We start from the raw sequence: 27,567 nt of genomic DNA on the forward strand, positions 1-27,567 counted from the left end.
TGGGGGTACATACTGTTATAGGCCACTACTGGATCAGCCTTGGTAATTATGGTTTTCAGATCTTTCCTCTGAATGTTACTATTCATTGTGTCCTGATAATTCATTTTAATGTCTCATCCCTTTATTCAGTTGTTAGAGAATCTTCAGCCATGATTTTTTTCCAGCTTTTTTTCTTCCTCTTTCATCTCTCTCTCCATAGATCATCCCTTAGACCGATGTTAGACCTTCTGTATTTGACTTCCACATCTGAGTCTAATTGCAGTTTTGTCCATTCTACTACTAGCCCGTCTCTTATCCTTTCCATTTATTAGCCTCTAATTTGTTCTAATTTCATAATAAGTGTTTTTGATTCATTTCATTAAATCTTTAGATCTCTGTGTGTATTATTTTTAAAACAGTTACAACTGCTGTTTTAACTCTGATTCACTGTATTTTTTCTTCTTGGTCATCATGTTGTCTTTCTTCAGATTCTAAAATGAACTGAGTTTTACCTTCTCATTGTAGCATAGCTGGGATTTCCCACCTCCTCCACCCCAATCATTTGTATTAATCTTTTTCAACATTTAACCTTTTAATCTCTGCTTAATTTGTTCTAGTGAAACTGTTAGGATCTCTTTTCCTTCTCCCTTTCAAGCTAACCATAGCCATTAGTTAGGAAAGTCAGGAATTGCGTGTTTTATCACGCAGTGCGCACTCCATGTGGGATTACTCTGCCCTTTGCCTGGGTTGTCTTTCCTTAATACTTAGCCACTCTTAAATAAGTACGTAAATAAAAGGAAATTCCTACAAAATAAGACTTTAAACACGACTAGAAACTAGGTCAAATCAATCAAATGCACAGATACTTTGAAGTATCAGTCTTGAAAGACTGAAAAAGGCCATTCTTTTTCAGAAGTTTGGGAATTCAGGAGGATTAAAGGATGTTTGTCAAGTCTCATGCATTTGCACTTCACATTACAGAGACTTGGTGGAAAAGTGACACAGGTAATTTATAACTTAGCTAATACAAGAATAGTATATAAATTCCCTGGTTTGGTAGTTTGCCACTTTCTTAAAGGGCCCCCTTGAGGGCAACTGTGCTCTAACTCTTAGCTGTTACAATGTAATCTCATCTTCCTCTGTCAATGCCTCAAAGAAATGAAAGCAAATTCCCAACGTACAGGAATGTTTTCAAGTGGCTCTGTCTATATTCATTTGAAGAGACATTGGGGTTCCTTGTATCATCAGTGTGTATAATACCTGTGGCCTTTTGCCATTTAATTACACTGTTTACTACTTCATATAATTATTGTTGAAAGCAACTACTTTGTATAATAACAATTATTGTTTTGCTTTTACAATGTTTTAAAAACCATAACCAAGATGGCAATGCAGGGGTAAAAACCCTGTCACTATGAAGGAAGTGAAGCTTCCTTTCAAAATCATTATGGCAGGAAGGAAAATAGAGTTAAAGCTTGAATGTACATTAATCTTGGAATAGTAAGACTTTTGGAAGTAGATGAGAAAATAAAGGCAAGTTATTCTGACTGGTGTGAGATTTACGTAACTGTAACTTTGATTTGCATTTCTCTAATAATGAGCCGCGCTGAGCATCTTTTCACGTGCCTGGTGATCATCTGTATGTCTCCTTTGGGAAATGTCTATTTAGGTCTTCTGCCCACTTTTTGTTGGGGTTGGTTGTTTTAGGATATTGAGCTGCATGAGCTGTTTGTATATTTTGGAGACTAATCCCTAGTTGGTTACAGAGTTGGCAAGTATTTTCTCCCATTCTGGGGGCTGTCTTTTTGTTGTCTGTGGTTTCCTTTATTTGTGCAAAAGCTTTTGAGTTTAATTAGGTCTCATGTGTTTCTTATTTCCATTATACAGGAGATGGATCAAAACAGATACTGCTGTGACTTATGTCAAAGAGTGTTGTTCTATGTTTTCTTCTAAGAACTTTAGAGAGTCTGGTCTTGCCTTTAGGTTTTTAATTCATTTAGAGTTATTTTTGTGTATGGTGTTTGTTGGTTGTTATTGTTCAGCTGCTCAGTCATGTCCAACTCTTTGTGACCCCATGGACTGGAGCAGCCAGGCTTCCCTGTCCATCACCATCTCTCAGAGCTTGTTCAGACTCATGTCCATCCAGCCATCTCGTCCTCTGTCGTCTCCTTCTTCTCCTGCCCTCAATCTTTCTCAGCATCAGAGTCCTTTCCAATGAGCTGGCTCTTCACATCAGGTGGCCAAAGTAGGGGAGCTTCAGCATCAGTCCTTCCAAAGAATATTCAGGGTTGATTACCTTTAGGATGGACTGGTTGGATCTCCTTGCAGTCCAAGGGACTCTCAAGAGTCTTCTCCAACACCAGAGGTCAAAGGCATCAATACTTTGGTGCTCAGCCTTCTTTTTGGTCCAGCTCTCACATTCATACATGACTACTGGAAAAACCACAGTTTTGACTAGACCATTGTCAGCAAAGTAATGTTTCTGCTTTTTAATGTGCTGTGTGGGTTTGTCACAGCTTTTCTTCCAAGGAGCAAGCATCTTTTAATTTCATGGCTGCAGTCACCATCTGCAGTGATTTTAGAGCCCCCCCCCCCGCTGCTTCAAATGAAGTCTGTCACTGTTTGCATTGTTTCCCCATCTATTTGCCATGAAGTGATGGGACCAGATGCCATGACCTTAGGTTTTTGAATGTTGAATTTTAAGCTAGCTCTTTTTCACTCTCCTCTTTCACTTTCATCAAGAGGCTCTTTAGTTCTTCAATTTCTGCCATATAAGGGTGGTGTCATCTGCATATCTGAGGTTATTGATAGTTCTCCTGGCAATCTTAATTCCAGCTTGTGCTTCATCCAGCCTGGCTTTGTTAGTAGTGATGCTTCCTAAGGCCCACCTGACTTCAGACTCCAGGATGTCTGGCTCTAGGTGAGTGAGATAACCACACCATCTTGGTTATCTAGGTCATGAAGATCTTTTTTGTATGGTTCTTCTGTGTATTCTTTCCACCTCTTCTTAATCTCTTCTGCTTCTGTTAGGTCCATACCATTGTGCCATTCATCTTTGCATGAAATGTTCCCTTGGTATCTCTAGTTTTCTTGAAGTGATGTCTAGTCTTTCCCATTCTATTGTTTTCCTCTATTTCTTTGCACTGATCGCTGAGCAAGGCTTTCTTATCTCTCCTTGCTGTTCTTTGGAACTCTGCATTCAGATGGGTATATCTTTGCTTTTCTCCTTGGCCTTTAGCTTCTCTTTTCTCAGCTATTGGTAAGGCCTCCTCAGACAACCATTTTGCCTTTATGCATTTCTTTTTCTTGGGGATGGTTTTGATGACCACCTCCTGTACAATGTTATGAACCTCTGTCCATGGTTCTTCAGGCACACTATCAGATCTAATCCCTTGAATCTATTTGTCATTTCTGCTGTATAATCATTGGGTTTCCTTGGTAGTTCACCTGTAAAGAATCCACGTGCAATGTAGGAGACCTGAGTTTGATCCCTGGTTGGGAATGGGAAATAGATGGGGAAACAGTGGAAACAGTGTCAGACTTTACTTTTTTGGGCTCCAAAATCACTGCAGATGGTGACTGCAGCCATGAAATTAAAAGATGCTTATTCCTTGGAAGGAAAGTTATGTCCAACCTAGATAGCATATTCAAAAGCAGAGACATTACTTTGCCAACAAAGGTCTGTCTAGTCAAGGCTATGGTTTTTCCAGTAGTCATGTATGGATGTGAGAGTTGGACTGTGAAGAAGGCTGAGCACCGAAGAATTGATGCTTTTGAACTGTGGTGTTGGAGAAGACCCTTGAGAGTCCCTTGGACTGCAAGGAGATCCAACCAGTCCATTCTGAAGGAGATCAGCCCTGGGATTTCTTTGGAGGGAATGATGCTGAAGCTGAAACTCCAGTACTTTGGCCACCTCATGAGAAGAGTTGACTCATTGGACAGGACTCTGACGCTGGGAGAGATTGGGGGCAGGAGGAGAAGGGGACGCCAGAGGATGAGATGGGTGGATGGCATCACTGACTTGATGGACATGAGTCTGAGTGAACTCCGGGAGTTGGTGAGGGACAGGGAGGCCTGGCGTGCTGCGATTCATGGGGTCGTGAAGAGTTGGACACGACTGAGCAACTGAACTGAACCGAACCCAGTCCAGTATTCTGACCTGGAGAATTCCATGGACTGTAGAGTCCATGGAGTCGCAGAGTTCGACATGACTGAGCAACTTTCACTTTTTCACTGTATAATCATAAGAGATTTGATTTAGGTCAGACCTGAACGGCCTAGTGGTTTTCCCTACGTTCTTCAATTTGAGTCTGTATTTTGCAATCAGAAGTTCATGATCTGAGCCTCAGTTAGCTCCCCATCTTGTTTTTGCTGACTGTATACTGCTTCTCCATCTTCAGCTGCAAATAATATAAGTAATCTGATTTTGGTACTGACCATCTGGTGATGTCTATGTGCATGGTGTTAGAGAACATTCAGATTTCATTTAAATGTAGGTGTCCAGTTTTCCCAGCACCACTTAATGAAAAGACTGCTTTTTCTCCATTGTATATTCCTGCCTCCTTTGTACGTTAATTGACTGTAAGTGCAGGGGTTTATTTCTGCACTTTGTAACCTGTTCCACTGGTCTGTATTTCTGTAGCTTGTAGTATAGTCTGAAGTCAGGAAGCCTGATTCCTCCGGTTCTTTTTTCTTTCTCAGGCTTGCTTTGGTTATCTGGCACCTTCTGTGTTTCCATACAAATTAAAAAATCTCTTGTTCTAGTTCTATGAAAATGCCATTAGTAATTTGATAGGGATTCACCAAATCTGTAGATTAACCTGGGTAATATATTTTAACATGTTCTTGGATTGGAAGAATCAATATTCTCTCTCTCCATCGGTTGGTGTAGTCTTCAAGTTCTTTCATCAGTCTCTTAACAGTTTTCAGAGTGCAGACCTTTTGCCTCCTTGGGTAGGTTTATTCCTAGGTATTTTATTCTTTTTGATGTGATGGTAAATAGGATTGTTTCTTTAACTGGAAATGCTTTACTGGTAATAATTTTTGAGCAAGGGGTCCTATGTTTTCCCTTTACCCGGGACCTTACACCTTAGTAGCTGGTGCTGGCTCTGCCTTGCTAACCAGATACATGTGCACACAGGCCCTAGGACCTCCCTTTGCAGCCCTCATTTCCTCACACAGGAAGAGCAGATCCTAAAATTACTCCCCTCATGGGGTGGTTTTGAGGATTAAAAGAAGGATTCAATTAGTTCTAATTGAGGGGGTGTCTTTACAGCAGCTCGTACAGAAAGCAGTCCATGTATTTCAGCATTTGCTATACATCTCAGGTCACAATTAACAATTATTGAAAACCCCCTAAAAGAGCTTTTGCTTATTTGGCCGTTAGCTATCAGTCTTTATCAGACATTAGAGCTGAGAAAACACTGAAACACACAACCATGCAAGCACACACTCCCTTCGCTGTCAGAGTGGGGATGTCATCTGGGTCAGGTGGCTCTGAAAAACTCCACTGTACACTCAGGACAGAGTAAGAGTGAACAAGGCAACCAGTATCCTTGTATTATTCTGAAAACTGTTGTGTCCACTTGGAATACCTGGAAGGGTCTTAGGAGACCACCCTGCTGCCCTTCCCAATCGGGGACCCTCAGATCCCACTCTGAGAACTGCTGAATGAAATCAGCCCACTCTAGCATCCAACAGGGTGGCAGCATTCATACAAGAAACTAGCCTTTTCGTTCTGTAAGTGAAAGTCTAATCTACTACTGTCTCATAAAACGGTATTAGAACCATGACTGTGTTCCATGCTCTTCTTAGGAAAATAGGCTCTGTGTTTACCATTTGACAGTAATGATACAGATCAGCCTCTGGATAGGACTGTCTTGAGCAGACGAACATAGCAAGCTGAGAACAAAGCAGTTTGCCTTTAACCTATGCCTGTGCTCAAACTGAATGAGTGTACTTTTCGTTGAGGAAGTTTTACCCTTAGAGATCGTTTTATCTAGAAACTCCATTTGCCTGGCACACAGCTGTAAGGACCAGGCAGACAGCACAGAGTTTGTGTGCTAGAAGTTTAACTCTCTGTCAGTGGAAGCACCCATCTATTTTTTGACAGAGCTTAAAAAACTTTGTAAATTGGCTTTATAGTCCACAGATGAATGTAAGCAGGTAAAATAACAGAAACAAAACAAAAACAAGGCTCTCCGGGGAAAGTTCATATATAAGCACATACCCTGAATAACGGGTAAGTCATCCTAACTTGAAACACGGTACCAACTCATACCAGTATTATCTACTACCCACTGTTTGTCAGGCATGGGGCTTCACTCTACGGAGAAGGGGACAAATGAGTTCACACTGCTGGTCTCTGCAGCGTGGGGCTGACAGTCATGGATATAAGCAGTGACAAGCGGATATGATAAACAGGAATGGCACTGGTAAAGATGTGCTGTCTGTGAATGATCACCTCTGGGATGAATCAGAGACAATTTCAAAGAGAGTGCCTTTTGAGGTGTGGGTGGAATGAGAGAACAGGAGGACTGGGATGGTAGCCAGAGGGCAGTAGACTTCAACCAGCATGCAGAAGGATTTGGAAAATGTACTGAAAGCGTGTGGAGCATCTGCAAGCCCTGGGGGCCAACGATACGTGGAGGTGAGGGGGCACAAGAAGGACTTTGATGTTTTTCTGGTTTGTACAACTAAGTGGATGGGAGCAGGATGGGAGGCTGAGTTCGGACCTACAGATACTAGACTTGAGGTGTCTGTAGGCTAGCAGGAAGGGATATTTAGAGGTGCAAAAGGTAAGATGGAAACTGAAAGTTAACTGGCATTCAGAGTGCTGTACTAGAGCAACTACTTAAAAGCTTCAAATTTGCTCAAGTAATGTAGAAAAATAATTTTAATGGACTCACTTCTCTCTTAAAAATGGTGGATAAATGAATGAACACTTGATCTTTGGGGGCTTTTCATCCAGCTCGCCTATGTAACATGTGAAGATGCACGAGTGTAGGATTAACTTGCTCTTTTCTTATTTAGACCTAAGAACAAGCTATATCTGATTAAGTCCAGAGCTAACATATGCAGCATGTAGTGTCAAATGAAAATCACTGCCTAAGACAATCCACCCCAAAGCTGTATGTAGATGAATGAGTCAAACAGTTCTGTTAAAATTGTACTTCCCCCCCCCCCCTTTCTCCGTTCTCTAATATAAGATCAGCTGCATTCCTGACTTAAGGGCAGATCCTTGGAATACTATTAGTACCACAAAATCCATCACAAAACTGGGCAGCAGCATTAGCATTTGGTCTGAATTGCTAAAAGCTGGTAAAATCCAGAAGATACCTGAAAAGCTAACCCAGATTAGTTGCGGGGGGCGGGGGGGGGTACTCTGGAAGCAGTTCTCACTTTCTGCTATCACTGCATATCCTATAGACTAGGAGCAAGTACCTAGTTATTTTGAGGCTGTGTCATTTAAACACTACTGCTGTGGTTTAGTTGCTAACTTTTGTCCAACTCTTGGGACACCATAGACTGTAGCCTCTTAATTCTTCTTAATCTAATTAAGAGGCAGGCTAACATTTTGAAATAGTCACTATTTTAAAAAGACCATCAGACTCCTTGGAAGGAGCCAATCATGTGGCTTGCTTCAAACTGGTGAAGTACTGACCTCAGCCAGCAGTCTCTGTTCATTTCCTATGACAGCAACAGTTCAAGGCAAAGGCTTATTTTATAAGCTTTACTGTGAAATGTATCAATATCTACACTAGCAGAGGGGGTGGTAATTTAATAGTAAATGCCTAACAACTTGCTGGCTAAGGAAGCTACCTACCTTGGAACTTGGGGCAGAGGCTTGTGAGATTTGAAACCATCTGCCACCATCTGGCAGGTCAAGTCCCATCTATGAAGTCTGACTCCAGATATTCATACACCATTAGGTGTATCTAGGACCCTGTCCCCTCATTAAAGTGAGAGTACGCTGGGTCTGAACTCCATTCAGACACTTAGCAGCTTTGAGCTAGAAGCAAATCATGCTTTACCTTTAAACCTCCAGAGACGGTAACCTTCAAAACACATGGTAAACTATAAGTATTATTAAGAGTTAACTTTTTGATTACTAATCAACTAAACATATCTTAAAAGGTTTTCTACCTAGTGTTTGTTGAAAATCAGTGTAAGGATTTAAAGATAGTATAAACTACGACATGTAAATTAATATAAATGTAAACATGTAAATTATTGTCTGGTTTGTATTACTGAAACAGAAAACCTAGGAAAGCATGCAGATATATTGTGGTAGGCTAATATACAGTACTATCTAGAAAGATGAACCTATACTCCAAGAGAACCTGAAGCCTTTGACAAACTAAAATGCACATTTTACACAGGTACACGCTAGAAACCGCACGTTCCCGGTAGAAACCACAACATATGCACATTAGAAATATCCTGGAATTGTCGCACGCAGAGAGAGGGCTTGTGAAGTCTCTCTTTCCTCCCTCCTCCTATCACAGTGCAACAGGAAGATGAAAAAAACGGTACATACTCATCATGGACGATGGTGGGGCCATCCCTTGTCAAGGCCTCTTCCTTGATGACGTTGATAAGCTCAAAAGTACTGCTGATGGGGGCATCTGGGTTGGGCCATTTGGGACACTGGAAATGTCGAACTTCGAGGACATAGTCATCCTGCAAGCAGCATGACATGAGTCACAGGTCATTCTTCACTTCATCCTGTCTATAGTCTTAACAACTAGAACTTGCTCCTGGGGAAGTACATAGTATAGACAACTGAAAAATGTCATGATTGCCAGGAGACCCAAACCGCTCTGAGGAGGAAAGTACTGGGGACGTCCGCCTGACAGGTAGCAAACGAGCTTGGTGGTGTGGTAGTGTAGTCGCTACACTTGTGTCCGAATCCTATCTGACGCCATGAACCTCTGTCCAGGCTCCTCTGTCCATGGGATTCTCCAGGCAAGAATACTGGAGTGGGTTGCCATTTCCTTCTCCAGGGGAGCTTCCTGTCCCAGTGATTGAACCTGTGTCTCCTGAACTGCAGGCAGATTCTTTACTGCTAGGCCACCAGAGAAGCAACAAATGAGGTTATCATAGTGAAACAGAATCCTGTTCAGGCAAACATTTTAAGGGACAACAAACTATAACAGACTTTATATCCTATTCTATCTTATCTATAAAAATAAAAACAAGGAAGGGGAAAGGACATCAGTATTTAATTTACTAAATAAGATAACTCCCCTCTTAACCACTCCATAGGAGGATAGTTAATTACTCATCAAAATGTTGTGTATTTTTTTTAATGTATAGTCTTAATATTATCACCTCTGCAACATATTATATTGTAAGGCTTACATTTCTGATGGCAAAGTAACTACAGAGCTCTAGTATATTGTTCTTACAATCAGGTCAACAAGCCTATTTGTATGCATGCTTAATCAGAGGAACGGCTACATTTCATCCTTCCACCTGGAAAAAGCAAATACTTGAAGGAAGCAAAAAAGGAAGTGTGCACATTTAAAATTAGGTCATAAGACGCCCGCGCGGGCCTGTCCTCAGGGTGGCAGATTACTTCATTGTGACTTAGAATCACCCAGGACCCAGATACAGCTGTTACCCAGGGCCTGAGGTTAGGGTTACCTGTGTAGCTTCAAGGATGAAGTCATGGATGATAATTTGCTCTTCATTAGAGAGGCACAGTCTGTCTTTGCTGATAAGGGTGACGGTAAAGGCCTCACAGTTCATGGATTCTTCTCGACTGGGCCAGTACACAAACTCATCTTCAGCCTACAAGCACCAAAGGAAAAAAAAAAAATTCTTCTGCAGGGCTGTCAACCATTTGTTCTTCAATTTTCTTACCAATTTCTTATGTTTGCAATTTCCCATAATTCCCAGATCATCTTTTAAGTTTGGTTCATACAATTATTGATATACTCATATTGCATCATGCTGAGGTCAGTGGTTATTAATATTTTATTGTAAAACACAATCACTATTTTTTGGCACCTCTCATCTATGTTACTCTAACAACCAAAAAGGCTCCTTCTGTAGGCGATGTCTAACCCCTAGCTGAGAAATGCTGGGTAATGTAAGTGTGAGAATAAAAAAGGAGATATGATCTCCTATCAATTTTATTATTTCACAGTGGCTTAATGCAATTAAGATATGCTAATTGTTGTTCTATGGATTATGTTATTAAGAGTTCTACAGTTGACTAGCATTTTCCAAAAGACTTTTTGTAAACATTATCTTATGTACTTTTCTTAATACACTCGTGAGGGAAGGAGGTTTTTATCTTCCGTCTTTGTAGATGAAAACACCAAGGCTCAGACAGGTCCATAAATAAGCATGCTAGCTGTAAGTATAAGGTGCTTTGTAAAAGGGCAGTTAAGCTGTCAATGTTAAGACTTCAAGTCTTTCAGTCTTGAATCAGGCAAGCTTTCAATGTTTGTCTATTTTAAGATTAAAGATAAATATTCAGTAACAGAAACTACAGTACATAAAATAGATAAGCAATAACAATTTACAGCTCAGGGAGCAATATTCAAATATCTTATAATAACCTGTAATGGAAAAGAATCAGAAAAAATAACTGAATCACTTAGCTTTACATCTGAAACTAATACAATATTCAGGCTTGATACTTGAATTCTTTCCCGGAAAACTATGAACAAAGATAACCGTTGCCTAGGTTGGAGACTGAGAAATACAATCATCATGGTGAGCCTCGTCTCCTTTTTCTCATCAGTTCAAATGGCAAATTACAGTTTGCTTGTAATATATAGATTTCTATGGGCATTTTCCTGAAAAAGCCTAGACACTATACTAGTGAAGTCAGAAATAATTCTGAATAATGTTCAAAGCAAGGTTTTGTTTAATCTTACATTGTTGCATTAGAAATGAGCCAACAGTCCAATAAGACTTATCACCCTTTCAAGTTTCAATATAGCTTATTGCCAAGTACATTTTTATTTTTAAAGCTCAGCATAAGGGGAAACAGATTAGCAATCGGGTTTAGTCTATACAAAAGAAGTCTGTAACTGTCTTGGATTTTAATACACTGTGCCCTAGGATATGGAATTAGGACCCTTTTAACAGATATTCTGGTGGATCAGCAGTAAAGAAGACACTTGCAATGCAGGAGATGTGGGTTTGATCCCTGAGTCAGGAAGATCCCCCGGAGAAGGGAACGGCAACCCACTCCAGTGTTCTTGCCTGGGAAATCCCATGCACAGAGGAGCCTGGTGGGCTACAGTCCATAGGGTTACAAAGTCAGACACCACTAAGCAACTAAAACAACAATGACATAATGATGAACAAGGCCTCTAAATTTGACCAAATACACAGATTAAGCATAGGACTGGATATGACCCTGAATAATCTGACTAAGCCTTAATTTCCGTATCGGAAAAGTGGGAATAATAAAACTATATACCCCAAATAACTATTATGATAATATGAATTAGAAATTCTCTAATTGGCCTTACAACTGCCAAAAGGAGTTAGTAATGGCAACCCATTTGGGTCTTCTTGCCTGGAGAACCCCATGGACAGAGTAGCCTGGTGGGCTGCAGTCCACGGGGTCACAAATCCCACAACCGAGCAACTAACAAAATGGTGGAAGAAAGGCAGAAAAATAGTTTTGAACACAAAACAGTAAACTAGGGAATAAAGGCTCAACTTGACAGACTATTACAAAGAAACAATGCTACTGACTTCAGTAGGACCTCTGGTCTCATGGGTATTTTGCTTATGGATAAGGCACAGATGCCTTGGCCACAGTGACTTCTGGGCCATCCACAGAATCATGGTCTTGTAAAGTTACAGTAGTGATAAATGACAAAGCAAACAAAAAATGCAGAGACATTATCGTGTCCGGCTCCTTGAGACCCATGGGCTGTAGCCCACCAGGCTCCTCTGTCCATGGCATTCTCCAGGCAAGAATACTGGAGTGGGTTGCCATTTGGATCTTCCCGACCCAGGGATCGAACCCAGGTCTTTTGCATTGCAGGCAGATTCTTTATCGACTCAGCCAGGAGGAAAGCCCTTAGAAAACACTACATCTGACTTTCCACCTCTGAGCTATGAGCACGGACATGCAGGATTCCAGCATCACCTCTGTGGGCCGGAGAGAGACCCGGAAGCGACAGGCCTGGGCCTGAAGCCTCGCTGTCGGCACAGCAGACTCACTGGATCCAGGCTCCCACTCGCCTGCCCATGCAAATGAGCTTGTGGGCAGAACCGCTTTCAGTGGCTGTCCTCTGTTCAGTGAGGATAACAAAACACTGACTCATCCAACAAATGCACGTTTTAACAACCCTAAATGCCTCCAATTTCCATATGCCAAACAGAATAGACCCCTATTGCCAGCTAATTTGAAAATTTACACTCCAGTTTTTAGCTTAAGATTCTCAACTCTGTTGCCATTCTATCACACAGAAGCAGTCTTGGTATTCTGAAGCTGGAGCAGAAAGCGACAAAGTGAAGTTCCTACTGACTGGGCACACAGTCAAACGCATGTCATCAAGACTAGGGGTTCAGTCACATGCTGTTCTTTGCTGATTAAAAAACTCACTACTCTTGACACTCAAGGAAGCAGATCGTTTTTGTTTTTGTTTTTACTGTGTGCTTCCATGTCCTCATAGTAACTTCTGAAGACCCAACTGATTGAAAACTTCAGGCAATGGGAGTGCAGCGGTAACACTCAAACTTGTTTTCATAAACGTGCCCACCCTTCTCCTCTAGGGTCTTAGAGACCTCAATTGTTGTTTAGTTGCTAAGTCGTGTCTGACTCTGTGTGACCCCCTGGACTGTAGCCCGCCAGGCTCTTCTGTGCATGGGATTTCCCAGGCAAGAACACTGGAGTGGGTTGCCATTTCCTTCTCCAGGGGAGCTTCCCAACCCAGGTCTCCTGCACTGGCAGGTGGATTCTTTACCTCTGATCCACCGGGAAGTCTGGAGACCTCAATAGGGAAGGACTAAAGGGAGGAGAAAGAATTAGTAGCTTAGTCGAGGTCTTTAAAAAGCACTGTTAATTTCCAACAAAAAAGTCCCTCCTTTTCTCCTCCCTTCCCTGTAACAGATCTGGCTTGCCTATGGAATGGGGGGGTAAATGATGATACATTATTAGTACTTTTGATACTGATTTTTTTTTTTTTGGCTGGGAAACATTTCTATGATGTGGGGTTGGACATATACAATAACAAAATAAGGCAAGTGACTCAAATCATGGCTGTAATTATTTGTATATGCCCCTTGGCAAACTAGTTCCCTCAGTTTTCTGAGCTCCTAAAGGAGGTGAAGAGAGTACCTATGTCAGCAAGTTGTAGAAATGATTTAATGAGCTAATACATGTGAAAACAAGCTCATATAATCAATACACGTTGACTACTGTTACTACTCATTTGTTTTTCAACAGTGACATGCAGCAACTAAGAGATCAGGGTCAGTTCATACACTAGTGAGGTTGGAGACAGAACTTTTTTCCAAAACCTTCTGTCACCTACTGTGTACAGTAGAGTTGAGGGGTTCTACCACCAGGAATCAGAAATCAAGGATTGGAGCAGACCTATGAAATGAGCAGTCTGCATTCCCTCCCCAGCGCGTGCAGACACTACAGCCCTATCGCAAGGTCATGAATGCGCGTGGCCTCACGGGCCCAGGAATGCAGAATAGGCGCTCCTCACTCACCAAGCTCTGGTTGTCCGGCAGCATGACGATGATCTGCGCGTTGTGATCCCAAATCATCCTCCAGAAGTCCTTGGTGGTGTGTGGCAGAGGGTGCTGGGTTATAATAAACTCATTGCTCCTGTAATAGCCCTTTAGTTAGGAAGATGAAAAACCAGTGATTATGAGCATCTTATTCTAACTCCACGGTAGTTAAACACATTCATGAAATAAGACCAGCATGGTGCTAACCTCACTGAAACAATCCAAAGAGGCTCTCAGTGCACTTGGCTAATTTTTAGATGTACTTCTGCTAACACGTGGAGACAGTTTTCTCTCCATGTCCTATTCACTTCTCATTCCCCCTGCTGTTTTTACTTAACAGTAATTTCAACATGTATTCCAAGACTAGATGGGTGAAATCAATAAGAAGATCACTTCCTTAACAAGCTTGTTTCTTAAGCATTTTTGTGTCCTCATGGATTAGGTATTCTTTGTTAAAGGTTTCCAGATGCAGAAATCCCTCAAATTTTGATATTACACATTAACAAAGTATTTGAATAATCAAAGCTGCATAGGTGGTGTCTGCTCTTTAGCACCATTCAGTGTAATCGGCTTCACTTATAACTAACTGTTGACTCTCACCATGATATAAGAAGCATTAATGTAGTCCGTTCCTTTCATTCCAGGCAACGGTGCAAGACCCACTCGAGCACGTTCAGCTATGACAAAAAAAACCAAACACATTTGCCTTGGTTACCCACACACCATCAACAGCACCTTCTCAGAGTTACCTGATGAGCCATAGAGTCCCTTGGCTCCTGTTTCTTTTTAAGATTTACCTATGTTGTTAACCAAGCTAAAGCATTATCAGCTAAGACTGAATGCAAAAGGGCACTTTACACGTCCATCTGCATGTGCCCAGAGGGACGCAGGCTTTATGGAAATAACATACAACTGTGGGAGACACTTTCTCAGCAGGTCACGAAGAAGCTAGAGACAAAAGAGGAGTTGAGGTCACTGTTGACCCCGGTCTGATGTTCCTACAATTAGACCAACATACTGCACTCTGCTCTTCCGCATGCCCTTACCTCTCTATCTTTCTGTTCAGGAAGCACTTAGAAAATCTTGGCCTTTTTCAATCAAGAGAATCTCTCCACCGATTCCCTATGTCTGTTTCTACAGCATACACACAATATCCTCTGCTGAGTCCCAAGTTACTTACATGATGGTCACCACCTATCAAGTGTCTTGGTCTCAGTTGACAGGATACTTTAATAATTGTAGTTCCAGTTGGACAGATTAAACCAGGACTCTCTATTTTCAGAGAGCATTCACGCCACAGTGACAATGACTTTACCTTTGTTTTTAGGGTTTTACGCTAAGACATGGTAGAAATAGCCTAACTCTTCAATCTCGAGGTGAACTTGAAGCTAGATTTCCTGTGCCATAGACATAGCAACTTCCTGGTGCGGACAGCTGCCCCTCCCATCTGTCCTATTTGTCCTAAGTATAACTTTTCCCCGTGGTGGTGGTTGCCTCTTTACCTAACACACAAAATCTCAAGAAAAGAAAAACACAGTCAAGTTGAACTGATGTTAAGATCTTACATGGCACGACTGAAGAGTTTCGGTTCTTTTCTTTGTTGCACTCTTTCTGAGCACTGAAGCATTCCACATATTTTGCATTGCACTGTGTGACCAGCTGAAAGAAAGGCAACATTTTCGTCCTCATTCAAAGGACTATATTTGTGCATGTGTTAACTTCCTGTGGCAAACATTTTTCAGTATGTACATAAACATCAAATCATACCTTGTGTCCCCTAAACTCAGAATTCTATCTCAATAAAGCTTGGAAAGACAACAGAACAAAAACAAAGCTATAACTGATAGCAGCTGCTTGATGATCTGGCAAAAATGCCAATGATGAGATAACTGATGGCTTTTGAACGCTTCTGCACCCTAAGAACACTTTGTGTCTCACTGGTGGCACTTTTCACAACTGTCTCGATGGACTGCGTCTTGTTTTACTTACTTTTAGGCCTTAGGTTTCTTGACGGCAGGCTCTGTGTAAGCAGTATGTATTGAATACTGTGGACTTACTGAATGAATTCTTTGGATTTATTGAATTACTGTGGATTTTCCCATACACTCTCTACTAGAGTGTCTGGGAACGGTCTCCTGCTCTACCTGCTTTACAGCTACACTGTCCAGGGCCCTGGAGGCAGCCTGAGTTTCTGTTTCTTGTGTTTTCTTTCTAGGTAAGTTCTACACCTGTAAAAGAACAAACAACCCAGTCTCCTTTGATGAATTTTTTAAAACAAGGTATAAACACATGTTTCAGGAACAAACGGCAGAATTTTAAAAATACTGGTACTCAACACTACTATATTTAAAATGGATAACCAACAAGGAGGTGCTGTAGAGCACAGAACTCTGCTCAGTGTTATGTGGCAGCCTGGACGGGAGGGGAGTTTCGGGGAGAATGGATACACGTCTACATATGGCTAAGTCACTCTGCTGTCCACCTTAAACTATCACATTGTTAACTGGCTATGCCCTAATAAAAAATCATTTTTTTAACAAAATAAATATTAATTTTTAAAGAATTCATTTTCAACATTCAAAATAAGACACTATGTCCTCACTATTAATTAACTGAATGATTTTTAGAGTGGGTAGGACATTATAAAAGGAGACCTAGAAATATAAAGTTGTTATGACTGAACCTGGTGAAATTAATCTATTTTTCATTTCATATCACTTGTTATCATTTGCTTGACAGTCTCATTTCTTCAGCTGAGATTCAAAGGAAGGTTTCAGTGTCTATGGAAAGTTTTACCGTGAAAATGAAAACTGCAGTGATTCATCTCATTCTTTTTATCTTGACACAAAATAAGAAATAGAACAATGTGCAAAAAAGACAGATTTTTAAAGTCTAATGAGAGACTGCTAAATAGGAGGCATTCAGTACTTTTGAGATGGCTAAACTGCTCTGACCTTAATTACTTTAATAGTTCTTATAGTCTCTCTTTTCACCTAATTTCACTCAATTCCATATAACCCTAACTGTCTTCACACCTTGTACCCCTATCAAAGAGAAAAAAACCCCATTTAGGAAAAATTAACCTTTTCTCTAGTTTTGTTTAGTAAGTCTTTTTTAGTTTCTAAATCATCTACTGGGATAGTCTTTCCAAGAGCTCAGCTTTTAAGATAATGTCAACAAACAGCCGTTCTTCATAAGGGTAAGATAAATTAGGTCAGAAAATTTTTGATTGGAACAACAACATATTATGTCACTGTGGCCAGGGGCATGTGTTTATGTTCAAATAAAGTTGTAAACTGTACAGAAGAAAATATAGCAGGGCACTGTCTACTCAGACACCTACAGACAAGTCGCAGCTTGATTTTCCCATGTATTACATCTCAGGAGTACACAAAGTAATCCATCTCAGTCTAAACATTCATGCGAAAAACACATGACCCCTAAACTCCAGGCATTTCTTTACCTCCTTGCTTTTTGCCCAAAGAAATGTATTGAAAGCAGTACCTTGAACTGTTTTTCCAGTCGTGTCTTGCCTCCTACTCCTGGTATGAGGATGCTATTAACGTAACTGTGCAGCTGACTGGAAGACACTTCAGTCTCCTTTCCAAGAATGGCTTCCAACAAGGCATCGTGGATGAAAATATACTGCTCCTACAAGGCAGAGGACATGACGGTCACCGAGGTGAGCTGTGACGGGACACCACCTGTTTCCTGCAGGAAATCTGCCTTCAAGGAGCTCCTCCTCTGGCAGGGAGCTCTCCGTGAATTCCCTCAGTACTCCCTTCCTAATCCGCCAGAACTGGCCTGAGGGCAGGGACTGCGTTGATGTCGGTTCTGTACTCCACACCACGCTCCGAACATGCAACGGGGAAACACGTGTTCACCGGAGGGCTTTAGAACCATCCCCTCAGGCCAGACAATGTTTAACTCCCAGAGCAACGAATACACAGCGCTGGGTACAGTGTCCCAGCTTCATTGCACATCCACACAGAAGTGGGGAACAACCAGATATCCTCGTCAGGACACCTTCCAATCCAAACCCCTGTAGATCTCTCCCACCCGTGTCTGCTGCCGCTCCTTCACCCTTCCGTTCCAGCGCACGGAGACCCCACGGGGCCGCGCAGTCTCTCCTCACCTCAGTCTGGACGAGGTAGTTGCGCTGAGTCCTGATATGCTTCAGGAACCCCAGGACGTTGACTGTGCTTTTGTCTTTTATCTGCTGCAGCATGCTGTCAATGACGATGTAGGTGCCTGTCCGGCCCACACCGGCGCTGGAAGAAAGGCAGACCTCACCTAGCACACCTGCTGCTCGACCCCGGCATGGACCGCGGAAACCATCCTCCGCCTCTCTAAGGCCCTGAGAAATAACCCTGCTGTTCGGGGGACCCGGTGCAGGTTACGATGAATGGAGAGCGTCCACAAAGGACAAGAGGATCCTTCCTCCCTCTTGAGTCTTGATGAGGAGGGAAGGCTACCTTCATACCTTGCCTGAAAATAGAGACTATGTATACTTAAATAAAATATATATAAGCTACACACGAGCTTTCTTGGCCCTCCTTGTAGCTCAAGCAAAAGGATCTAAGTCCATGATGCCAGGGAGCCCAAGGCATCCCTCCTGGCAGCCGCGTGCCCACACCAGAAGCACTCCCGCGGAGGCATCACCTGGCTTTCCCGCTCCCCCAGCAATCCTGGGGGAGCCCATCGTCCTTTCAACACACCCACTTTCTGCCCACCAGACTCCCCAGTGGGCTCAGTACTGGAAAGTTCCTGTTGAAAAGGATACTTTCCTTCCATAATCCAGAGGTGGGCTAGGAAGAGCCCACCTGGAAAAGCCGGCCTCTTTAATCCCACATCCTAACTGTTATTTCAGAAAAATAGGGAGACCCGAGTTCTGCCGTACTGAACAACAAACTTCTTTTGGGCAGAATCTCTGCTCCCATGCCCCTAGCAGGTTCCCCGTCTGACACAACTCTGCTGAGACACGAGCTCTCTGGTAGACTCTCTCTTCTGTTTTAGTGATTGTAAATGGATTAGCAAAGATGGAGAGTTCCCGTGGCACTCTAAACAGAAGACAGGCTCCAACTCCCGCTGCTCTGTGGGTGCTTATTAGGGGAGCCGCCCCAAAGAAGTGCCAAGGAAGCTGTGCAGCCATGTAACACACATCACAGAGGCAGCAACATCTGTCTGAACGCCCAAGCCAAGCAATCCAGGATGGCTCAGGAAACTCAAACAGGGGCTCTGTATCAACCTAGAGGGGCGGGACGGGGCGGCAGATGGGAGGGAGGTTCAAAAGGGAGGGGATATATGTATACCTATGGCTGACTCATGTTGAGGTTTGACAGAAAACAAATTTCTGCAAAGCAATTATCCTTCAATAAATAAAAAAATACACTAAAAGCATTTTTAAACAATCAGCTGAGGTTGATTTCCAGGTGGCTCAGTGTAAAGAATCTGCCTGCCAAATGCAGGAGACACAAGAGACATGGTTCGATCCCAGGGTCGGGGAGATTCCCCTGGAGAAGGAAATGGCAACCCACTCTAGTATTCTTGCTTGAGAAACCCCACCGGCAGAGGAGCCTGGAGGGTATGCGGTCGTAGAGTTGGACACAACTGAGCATTAATGTTACTATTTACTAAGGTTGTTTAAGGTACTTTAGAAGGTAAAACAGGCTTTTTATGTGCTTTACAAAGGTATTTTATTTGAGCTTATAGTACCTATAAGCTCAAAGCCTTTCACCCAGAAAATAAATACTATTCTTTGGAGAAACCCTACAGAAAAGCCATATTCAAAAACTCAAAAGCTCCTCAATGCTCTGTGGTGACCTAAATGGAAAGGAAATCCAAAAAACAGGGGATATATGTATACATATAGCTGATTCACTTTGCTGTACAGCAAAAACGAACACACACTCTAAAGCAACTATACTTCAATAAAAATTAAAAACCAAAAAAAAAACCCCTCAAAGTTTCTAGTGTGGGAAGTTCTAAACTTGTGTTTAAGTTTTTTATATATTAGGAGCTACCAACAATTGCCTTATAAAATAACGCTGGATTTTATCAATAATGAGATGGTGTTATAAAAACTGGAGACTCATCCTCTAAGAGTTCATTCTGTTTTACCCTCACAAGCAGCAGCTGCTTTCTTACTGTTAGAGGACTATAGTGACCTCCTGTAACCCTCACAAGTCTCAGTGGTCCCAGTCTGGGGCGGAAGACTCTAGTTTGGTGTCAGAGCAGCGGCAGGCCCGCAGCCTCTGCCTCCCCAGTCGGGCGGTCCTCACCTGCAGTGCACCAGCACAGGCCCCATCTCCGGCGTGCGGGCTGCCGAGGACCTCCTCACGAAGGTCAGCACTGGGAGGGCGTACTCCGGGACCCCCATGTCGGGCCACTGCGTGTAGTGGTACTGGATCACCACACGTTCATTCTGCCGCCCCTTGGGATTTCCCTTCTGCCCCTAAGAGAAAGGCAAGAAAGCATGTCTTTAAGCCAACAGTGGGCATTCTAGATGAAGATGATGTAAGGATGGCACGAATCCCAACCTCTGTTCTCATTTCGCCCTAACTGCTGATATCCTCTCTGAGGTCCTCTCAGGCCACAAATGAGGACATGACCCAGCTGGATGAGAAGGCTCAGATACCTCATAGAAGAGAATATGGTTTCACTCTGCACCAAGAATGAATGTTTCATATTTCATTTTTCTGGATCTGCTATCCAAAGAGCTCAGTAATTTGCCTACAAGATTTCTATTTCCTAGGTGCTTCCCTAATGGCTCAGCAGTAAAGAATCCACCTGCCAGTCCAGGAGACGAGAGGTTCTATCTCTGGGTCAGGAAGATCCCCTGGAGAAGGGAATGGCAACCCGCTCCAGTATTCTTGCCTGGGAAATCCCATGGATAGAGGAGCCTGGCGGGCTGCAGTCCATGGGGTCGCAGAGTCTGACACAACTTAGCAACTAAACAACAACTTTCATTTCCTGACTTCCTGCCCCAGCTCCTCTGACTCTGTGCCAGGACTCCCATTCCTTCTCCACTGTCCAGGCTGATGCAGGCACATGCTTGCAACCTCCAGGAAGTGTGGGGAAGATCCTTCTCAACGTCCAGAGTCCAAGGCAACAGTCAATTTATCTGTCCCTTTCAAAATGAATTTTTGAGAGTTGTTTTCCTTTAAGTGGCTGAACTTTTTACATTTCAACCACTTTGGTTGACAATCTTCTTCAAACAGATCAGTTTCTGTGATGTGTTTTTATTATTATTATTATTATTACCAATACTTGTAAAATTTTAAAATGTTTTTGATGATTCAGGGTCATGAATCCATCGACATTGAACACTGTAGGGTGCTTGGCCCTGTGCTACAGGGCTTGGATGTCCTTGATTATCAATTCCCCAGTTACCTCTCCTTTTCCTTTTTCTTCCCCATTTTCAGTTCCTACTGTCAGTGTGCAAAACACCAGACATTCCTATTTGACATCCTCCTCTGACTTAAGGCATTTCTAAAAGAAGAGTAAGTGGGCCACATTTAAATACCTGAGATGTTTCCATGCCTAATGGACATTATACTTCATGACTATAAACTGGTTATTGGTTAGCTTGAACCAACTAACAGCTCTGGTGTAGAGAACATAGATAAAGACAGTGCTACTGATCTTTATGTATAATACTTCTGCCATTCTTGGGAAGAAAAATACACATGGAAAGGACTGTTAACCCTGGACCATGAATGGGCTTCAGAGCCACTGAAATGGTATACAAAAACCTGAGTAAATGTGAATTCTTCTGGGGCAAGAGGCAGACAGTTTTATCGCATTCCCAAAGATGTCCAAGCCTAGAAAAAGAAATGAACCATTGCTACCAACAGCTGCCTACCTAAGCCTCCGCAGAGTAAGTAACACTCCACGCTGTCCTAATGAGCATCTGTCCTGAGTTCCTAGGACTGCTAGAGTGATCTATGAGTCTCAATGGGACAGTGGATTTTCAACAAGAGGAACTGAGAAAACTTAAAAGTGGCATTTCCACAAGGGTGATTCTCAGGATGGCAAGAGTTCTTTAGTGTTAAATCACATTAGGAAACACGACAGAGTTACATCGGTTTCCTTACTCTGGCACTCTGGGTACTTGTTTTCCTTGTAAATTTTTAAGGGGGAATTCAGGCTCATGTAGCATTCATTTTCCACACTGAATCACAGAATTTGAGTTTTGCAAATGTGTCCTTGGGACACACTTTGGGAAACACTGCTTTAAAGCTGTCAGACAATTAGATTTAAAAAGCTAAATTACCAAACAGATGCTGCCATATTTGCTGGTTACCAAAACCTCAGAGGACCTTTTGTCCCTCCCCCACTCCAAATGAAGCCTCCTTCATGAAGAGATTAAAGAACTCAGTCAGGCCAGTTAAATTCTATTATGTGCTTTGCCAATATCTTTCACACCATACATTGATGTCAATCAAGAGAGTTGTGAAAAAACGTTTCAAAAATACTTTTTTAAAAAAAAAACCAAGTTGGTTATGAGAGTTGGCCTTGGTCGCACAGTGATTTTCATACTAGTTTAAAAAGAGACGCCCTGGCAGCCCACCCAACCCCTTCAATACCTTTTTCACTTTTGTATTTCTGACTGAGAAACGACGAACAGTGTAGCAGGCATGTACTTTTGTGCTCTTCAGGGTGACAATAATGTTTCCATACTCCTCACTGTTCTCGGTGGGCCAATACTGATCACATTTTCGCTGCAAAAAAGATAAATAAAAACAGTTGTAAATTATAACTACAATCGATACCACAATGCCACTGTTGGTAATACCACAATGCCACTGCGGTTTCAAATAGCACTGTTGAAACACAGGTACTCTCACCATGTGGCTGACTAAGTCAGGAATGAATGGGCTGCAGTCCTCGCAGGCAGCTGCGACCCCTGCAGAGGTTAATCTTGGGACACGTGTGGGCTAGATCATTTGAGGACTGGGCCTAGTATTTGTGACCATTCTGCATCTCACGATGTACTTTAAAGAGGGTCTAGGAAAAGTCCTGTATATTTGACCCATACGAAATGTGGGTAGGTTACCAAGGAAGATTAAGTATCATTTGGGAGGTTGGCCTGCATTCACAGGTAAAGGAAAAGTCCCTTGCGGGACTTCCCTGGTGGTCCAGTGGTTAGCACTCTGCACTTGCAATGCAGGGGGTGCAGGTCGGATCCCTCACTGGGGAACTAAGATCCGATATGCCATACCATATGTGGCTAAATACACGAAGCGGGGAAAAAGGGAAAGTCTCTTGTAACTGTGAGAGCCTTTGTGTTAAAAACTGGTCACCAATTTTGACTCCACGAAGGGAGGCAGTAGTGATTCTGAGTAAGGGACTAGAGCCTGGGACCTTATTCTATTCCATTCCATTAATTAATTCATATCTAATGTAAGTTCAAAATCCGATAACGTTAAACTATGACTCATCGTCTTTAAAAAAGATTCTCTTAGAGACGGTCGAGGTGTTTAAGCGGTCTTTACTCCCCTGGATTTGAACTACTAGTATTTCCTCAACTATATGCTGCGTTTCTTCCACCATCCCTACTTTTGTCTTTCTTCCCACTGTACTTAGAATGTCCTTCCTTCTCTTTTCACATCTGTGTGACTCTTCTGCCTTCTCTTTCATTGCTTAAATCTCACCTCAAACATTAGCTCTTTAAAAAGTTATCTGTACTACAGAATATGTCCATGCATTTTGCAGCATCCTTCTAATTAATACCTTATTCATCTTTTTTAAAAAGACTTTTATAAATGTATTGTTAATCTATTTGAGAAAGGCAGATTAACACCTAAAGATACCCTGTTCACCTTGATCATCATGTTTAACCCCCTCTGGAAAGTGCCCACTTTCCTGGCATGGTGGACTCTTCTCATTTCTCTAATCTTCTGGCCTTATCAAGTTTCTGCCCTACAGCAGACACTCCACAAGTAATTTTTTGAGTGAAGGTACATGAGTAAAAGTTCTTACTCTTCCTTTTTCCACAAGGTTCGTAATCATGACAATGATTCCAGTGTTTTGTTCCCAAATCATCCTCCAGAAATCTTCAAACGTGGACTTTAACGGTCCCTGGGTGGCGATGTAGGCTTTCGCTTTGTTGTAACCCTTCAAAGATGACACAGCACAGTGAGATGAAGGCAGTACCACAGCCCGGTTAATAATTCAAGCGCCTTCCATACTGAATAGGCTGTGTTTGTCATGAAAGCTCTGTGCAGTACGAAAACACATTCAACCGTCTCAGCAGCACGCTTCATTTATCAGAAACAGGTTTAGGAAAACATTTCTGACTTACATCGACATAGTTTGCATTAATGTAGTCGCTGTGCTTAGAGTCTTTTCCTGGTAAAGGTCTTAACTTCACCCTACTGTGATCATCTATAGAGGGTAAGAAAGAAAAAAAAGCAAAAACAAAATGTATGAGTCAAAAACTAGCAGCATTCTGAAGCACACAACAAAGCAAAGAGGCAACGTGGCATCTCCCAGAGGGCCCTGGGAAAGCTTTTGGCAGAAGAACAACTAAAACATCAAAGCTACAGCATTGGGACCCCTCTGCATATCACGGGGACACTCCCACCGCATGCTCTGATCTGTGAGTGCTGATATGCAAGAAATGCAAATAGTGGTCCTTATTAGTTCATGTAAAATGATTCAAGATGCAACCCTCTGAAATTCCCTTATCCTACATTTTAAAACAAGTTTCCAAGATCTTTGATTACCTATGTTCCATCCCCTCTCCACTGATACAGATATAAAAAGGTGATTATTATATCAAGTCCAAAACATCAACTTTTAGGAGATGCCACTCAGCTGGACTCCCCACCACCCCAGCAGACCCTGAGTAACTGAGGGAACTGGAGCTTGCTTCTCAGAGTAATCTCAACGCAGGCATCTGAAGTCCGTGATCAGATTCAAGACCCACTTAACCTTTGCCTATGAACAAAAGGTGAGCGCTGATATGTGCCTCTGGTTGTCCAACAGAAGGAGCTTGCATTTATAAGGTAACAAACAGAAGAAAGCTGAGGTCATACTTTTTTTTCCCCCCTCTAGCTAGAAAGAGAATGGGCAAAAGCTGATTTACATTTCTATTTATAATCATGATCATAAAAGGCTAGTTCGAAAAGAAGTCCAATGAGTGGATTAGCATGGACATTACTGACCTCAGACTACTTCATGCACTTCTGGAAAGCCCTCCACATTCTTGAACTCTGAACTGCTTTTGTGCTGAGAAATGCACAGACTGCAGTGAATCTAAACAGGGGCTGCCTGTTGAATCTAAACAGGGGCCCCACGTGAAAATATTCTCTTAAGGCATCTGGATTCAAACTCTTTGTAGCATTATATTGTTATCTCACAGACTGACAAATAAGAACACATACTCAAGTTGCATTCTTCATAGTCAATCAAAAAGGTCAAAGACTGGCTAAAAAAGATAAATACTGGAGGTGGCAGACATGTCTGCTTTGAAAGCTGTCATGGTTCCATGAGAAAAGGCTCTTCCTATATTGTGCATCCAGCACCTTCATGGACTAATTCTACTTGTTCCATGACACTTCCACGCTATTCTCTGCTATATAAAAGCGTTAATATAGGGGAAGACCAAAGTGATGGCTGATGTGCCCAGAACCTGACCAAGGAGCCGAGATAGTACCAAAACCTAACTCTCTGAACTTGTGAAAATAAAACACCTGATTTGAATTTGTGAACATTATACCTCAAGTAAACTTCTGAAAGTACAAACACATCTAACCAGAAATAGTGGTTTTCTGGCAAAACAGGATGACCCTTGAGCACATCACACAGAGTTGCTCTGACTTCCTCTTTGCCGCATACTTTTAGCTAAGGCAGTGAGGTCACTAGAAGTAGACGCTGCCATGGTGGAGAGAGTGATGTGGACATATGTGAGGCATATATGTGCATATATCTCTGCCTGACTGCTGTGGTCAGAAATGAGGTCTGTACATGGACAGTTCTTCACAATCTCAGGGAGGTGAGCCTTGATTGAGCTGGTCAACCAACGCTGCCCGAGTCAATCCATGCAAAGACTGGTGAGAAAAGAAAAGTTCGACTCTTCTTCCTTGTTCTCTTTTTCTCCTTCTCTCAGATAACTGAAACAAATACTCTTATTTAAGAAATGACTTTTAGTTCTTTTAAAACTTTTTCTAGAAGTAAAACTACACTCACAGATGACATGAGGTTGTACATAGAAACCCTAAGGTCATATAAGACAAGTCCACAGCTAACATCATACTCAAAGATGAAAAGCTGAAAGTTTTCCCTCTAAGATTGGGAACAAGACAAGGATGTCCATTCTTGCCATTTTTATTTGTCATGGTACTGGAAGTCCTAGCCAGAGCATTTAGGCCAGAAAAAGAAATGAAAAACATCCAAACTGAAAGGAAGAAGTAAAACTGTCACCATTTGCAGATGACATGGCATTATAATTAGAAAACCGTGACAGACTCCATGAAAAAAACTGTTAGAACTAATAAATGAATTTAGTCAAGTTGCAACATACACAATCAACATACAGAAATCTACTGAATTTCTATACACTAAGAATGAATTATCAGAAAGACAAATTGAGAAAACAGTCCCTTTTATTATTGTCTCAAAAAGAAGAAAATACCTAGGAATAAACTTATCTAAGGAGGTGAAAGACCTGTATGTTGAAGACTGTAAAACACTGAAAAAGAAACTGAAGACATGAATAAATGGAAAGATATGCTATGCTCATGGATGGACTGGAAATCAATCTACAGATTCAGTGCAATCCCTATCAAAATTCCAATGCTACTTTCCACAGAGATAGAACAAACAATCCTAAAATGTGTATGGAACCATAAAAGAACTCAAACAGCCAAAGCAATCTTGAGAAAGAAGGACAAGGCTGGAGGCATCATACCCCTGGTTTCAAATTATATTATAAAGCTATAATAATTTGAAAAGTACTAGCATAAAGACAGACACATATATCAATGAAACAGACGAGAGAGTCCAGAAATAAACCCACACATATACAGTCAATTTATTTGTGACAAACAAGCCAAGAACACACGATGGGGAAAGTCTCTTCAATAAGTGGGGCTGGGAAAAATGGGCAGTCATATGCAAAGAATGAAACTAGATTACTATATCACAGCATACATAAAAATTAAGTCAAAATGGATTGAAACTGAATTTAAGGTCTGAAATCATGAAACTCCTGGGAGAAAACAGAGAAAAAAGCTCCATGACGTAGGTCTTGGCAGTGATTTTTTTTCAGTCTGACACCAAAAGCAACAAAAGCAAAAATAAACATGTGGGACCACATCAAACTAAAAAGCTTCTGTATGGCAAAAGAAAGCATCAACAGAAGAAAAAGGCAGCTTTACTGAATGGGAGAAAGTACTTGTAAATCATATATCTGATAAGGGGATGATAAGCAAAATATAAAAGGAACGCATACAAATCAACAGCTAGCAAAACCAGCAATCAATTAAAACATGGGCAGAGGACCTGTTTGGGAACAGAGGCATGTTCCCAAAGCAGATCTATAGCTGGCCAATGGGCACATGAAAAGGAGCTCAACCACCACCAATCTTCAGGGAAATGAGCATCTCACACCTGTTAGAATGGCTATGACCAAAAAGACAAGAAATAAGTGTTAAACAACTGTTAGAACTAATAAATAAGTTCAGTCCAGTTGGTAAGATACAAGGTCAGCATACAAAAATCAATCACACTTCTATCCACAGTCTGAAAACACCAAGGAAACAATTCCAAGTAAAAGAATAATATACTTAGAAATATATTTAACAAAAGCTTAATACTTGTAGCATACAGATTATAAGACATTGCTGAAAGAAATAAAAGATG

At 41.8% G+C, this 27,567-nt stretch overlaps 1 protein-coding gene across 18 annotated transcripts in view; it reads right to left on the reverse strand.

Moving 5' to 3' along the window:
- PTPRG (protein tyrosine phosphatase receptor type G) overlaps window positions 1-27,567 on the reverse strand; it is a 777,241-nt gene that overhangs the window by 10,143 nt on the left and 739,531 nt on the right. For all 18 annotated transcript variants that reach the window (XM_086367088.1, XM_086367083.1, XM_086367086.1 and 15 more), the window contains 11 exons: window positions 24,005-24,087; window positions 23,683-23,817; window positions 22,287-22,421; window positions 19,980-20,152; window positions 17,834-17,969; window positions 17,203-17,349; window positions 15,264-15,357; window positions 14,299-14,375; window positions 13,678-13,806; window positions 9,628-9,774; window positions 8,519-8,661 (listed from right to left, as the gene is read on the reverse strand). In XM_086367088.1, the coding sequence (XP_086223214.1) occupies window positions 8,519-8,661; window positions 9,628-9,774; window positions 13,678-13,806; window positions 14,299-14,375; window positions 15,264-15,357; window positions 17,203-17,349; window positions 17,834-17,969; window positions 19,980-20,152; window positions 22,287-22,421; window positions 23,683-23,817; window positions 24,005-24,087 (1,399 nt within the window). The remainder of the gene's footprint in view (window positions 1-8,518; window positions 8,662-9,627; window positions 9,775-13,677; window positions 13,807-14,298; window positions 14,376-15,263; window positions 15,358-17,202; window positions 17,350-17,833; window positions 17,970-19,979; window positions 20,153-22,286; window positions 22,422-23,682; window positions 23,818-24,004; window positions 24,088-27,567) is intronic.

The sequence above is a fragment of the Bos grunniens genome, chromosome 22, assembly GCF_055505025.1.
Source record: "Bos grunniens cultivar Pamir isolate PY7600 chromosome 22, Bosgru_T2T1.0, whole genome shotgun sequence".
NCBI classification, from domain to species: Eukaryota; Metazoa; Chordata; class Mammalia; order Artiodactyla; family Bovidae; genus Bos; species Bos grunniens.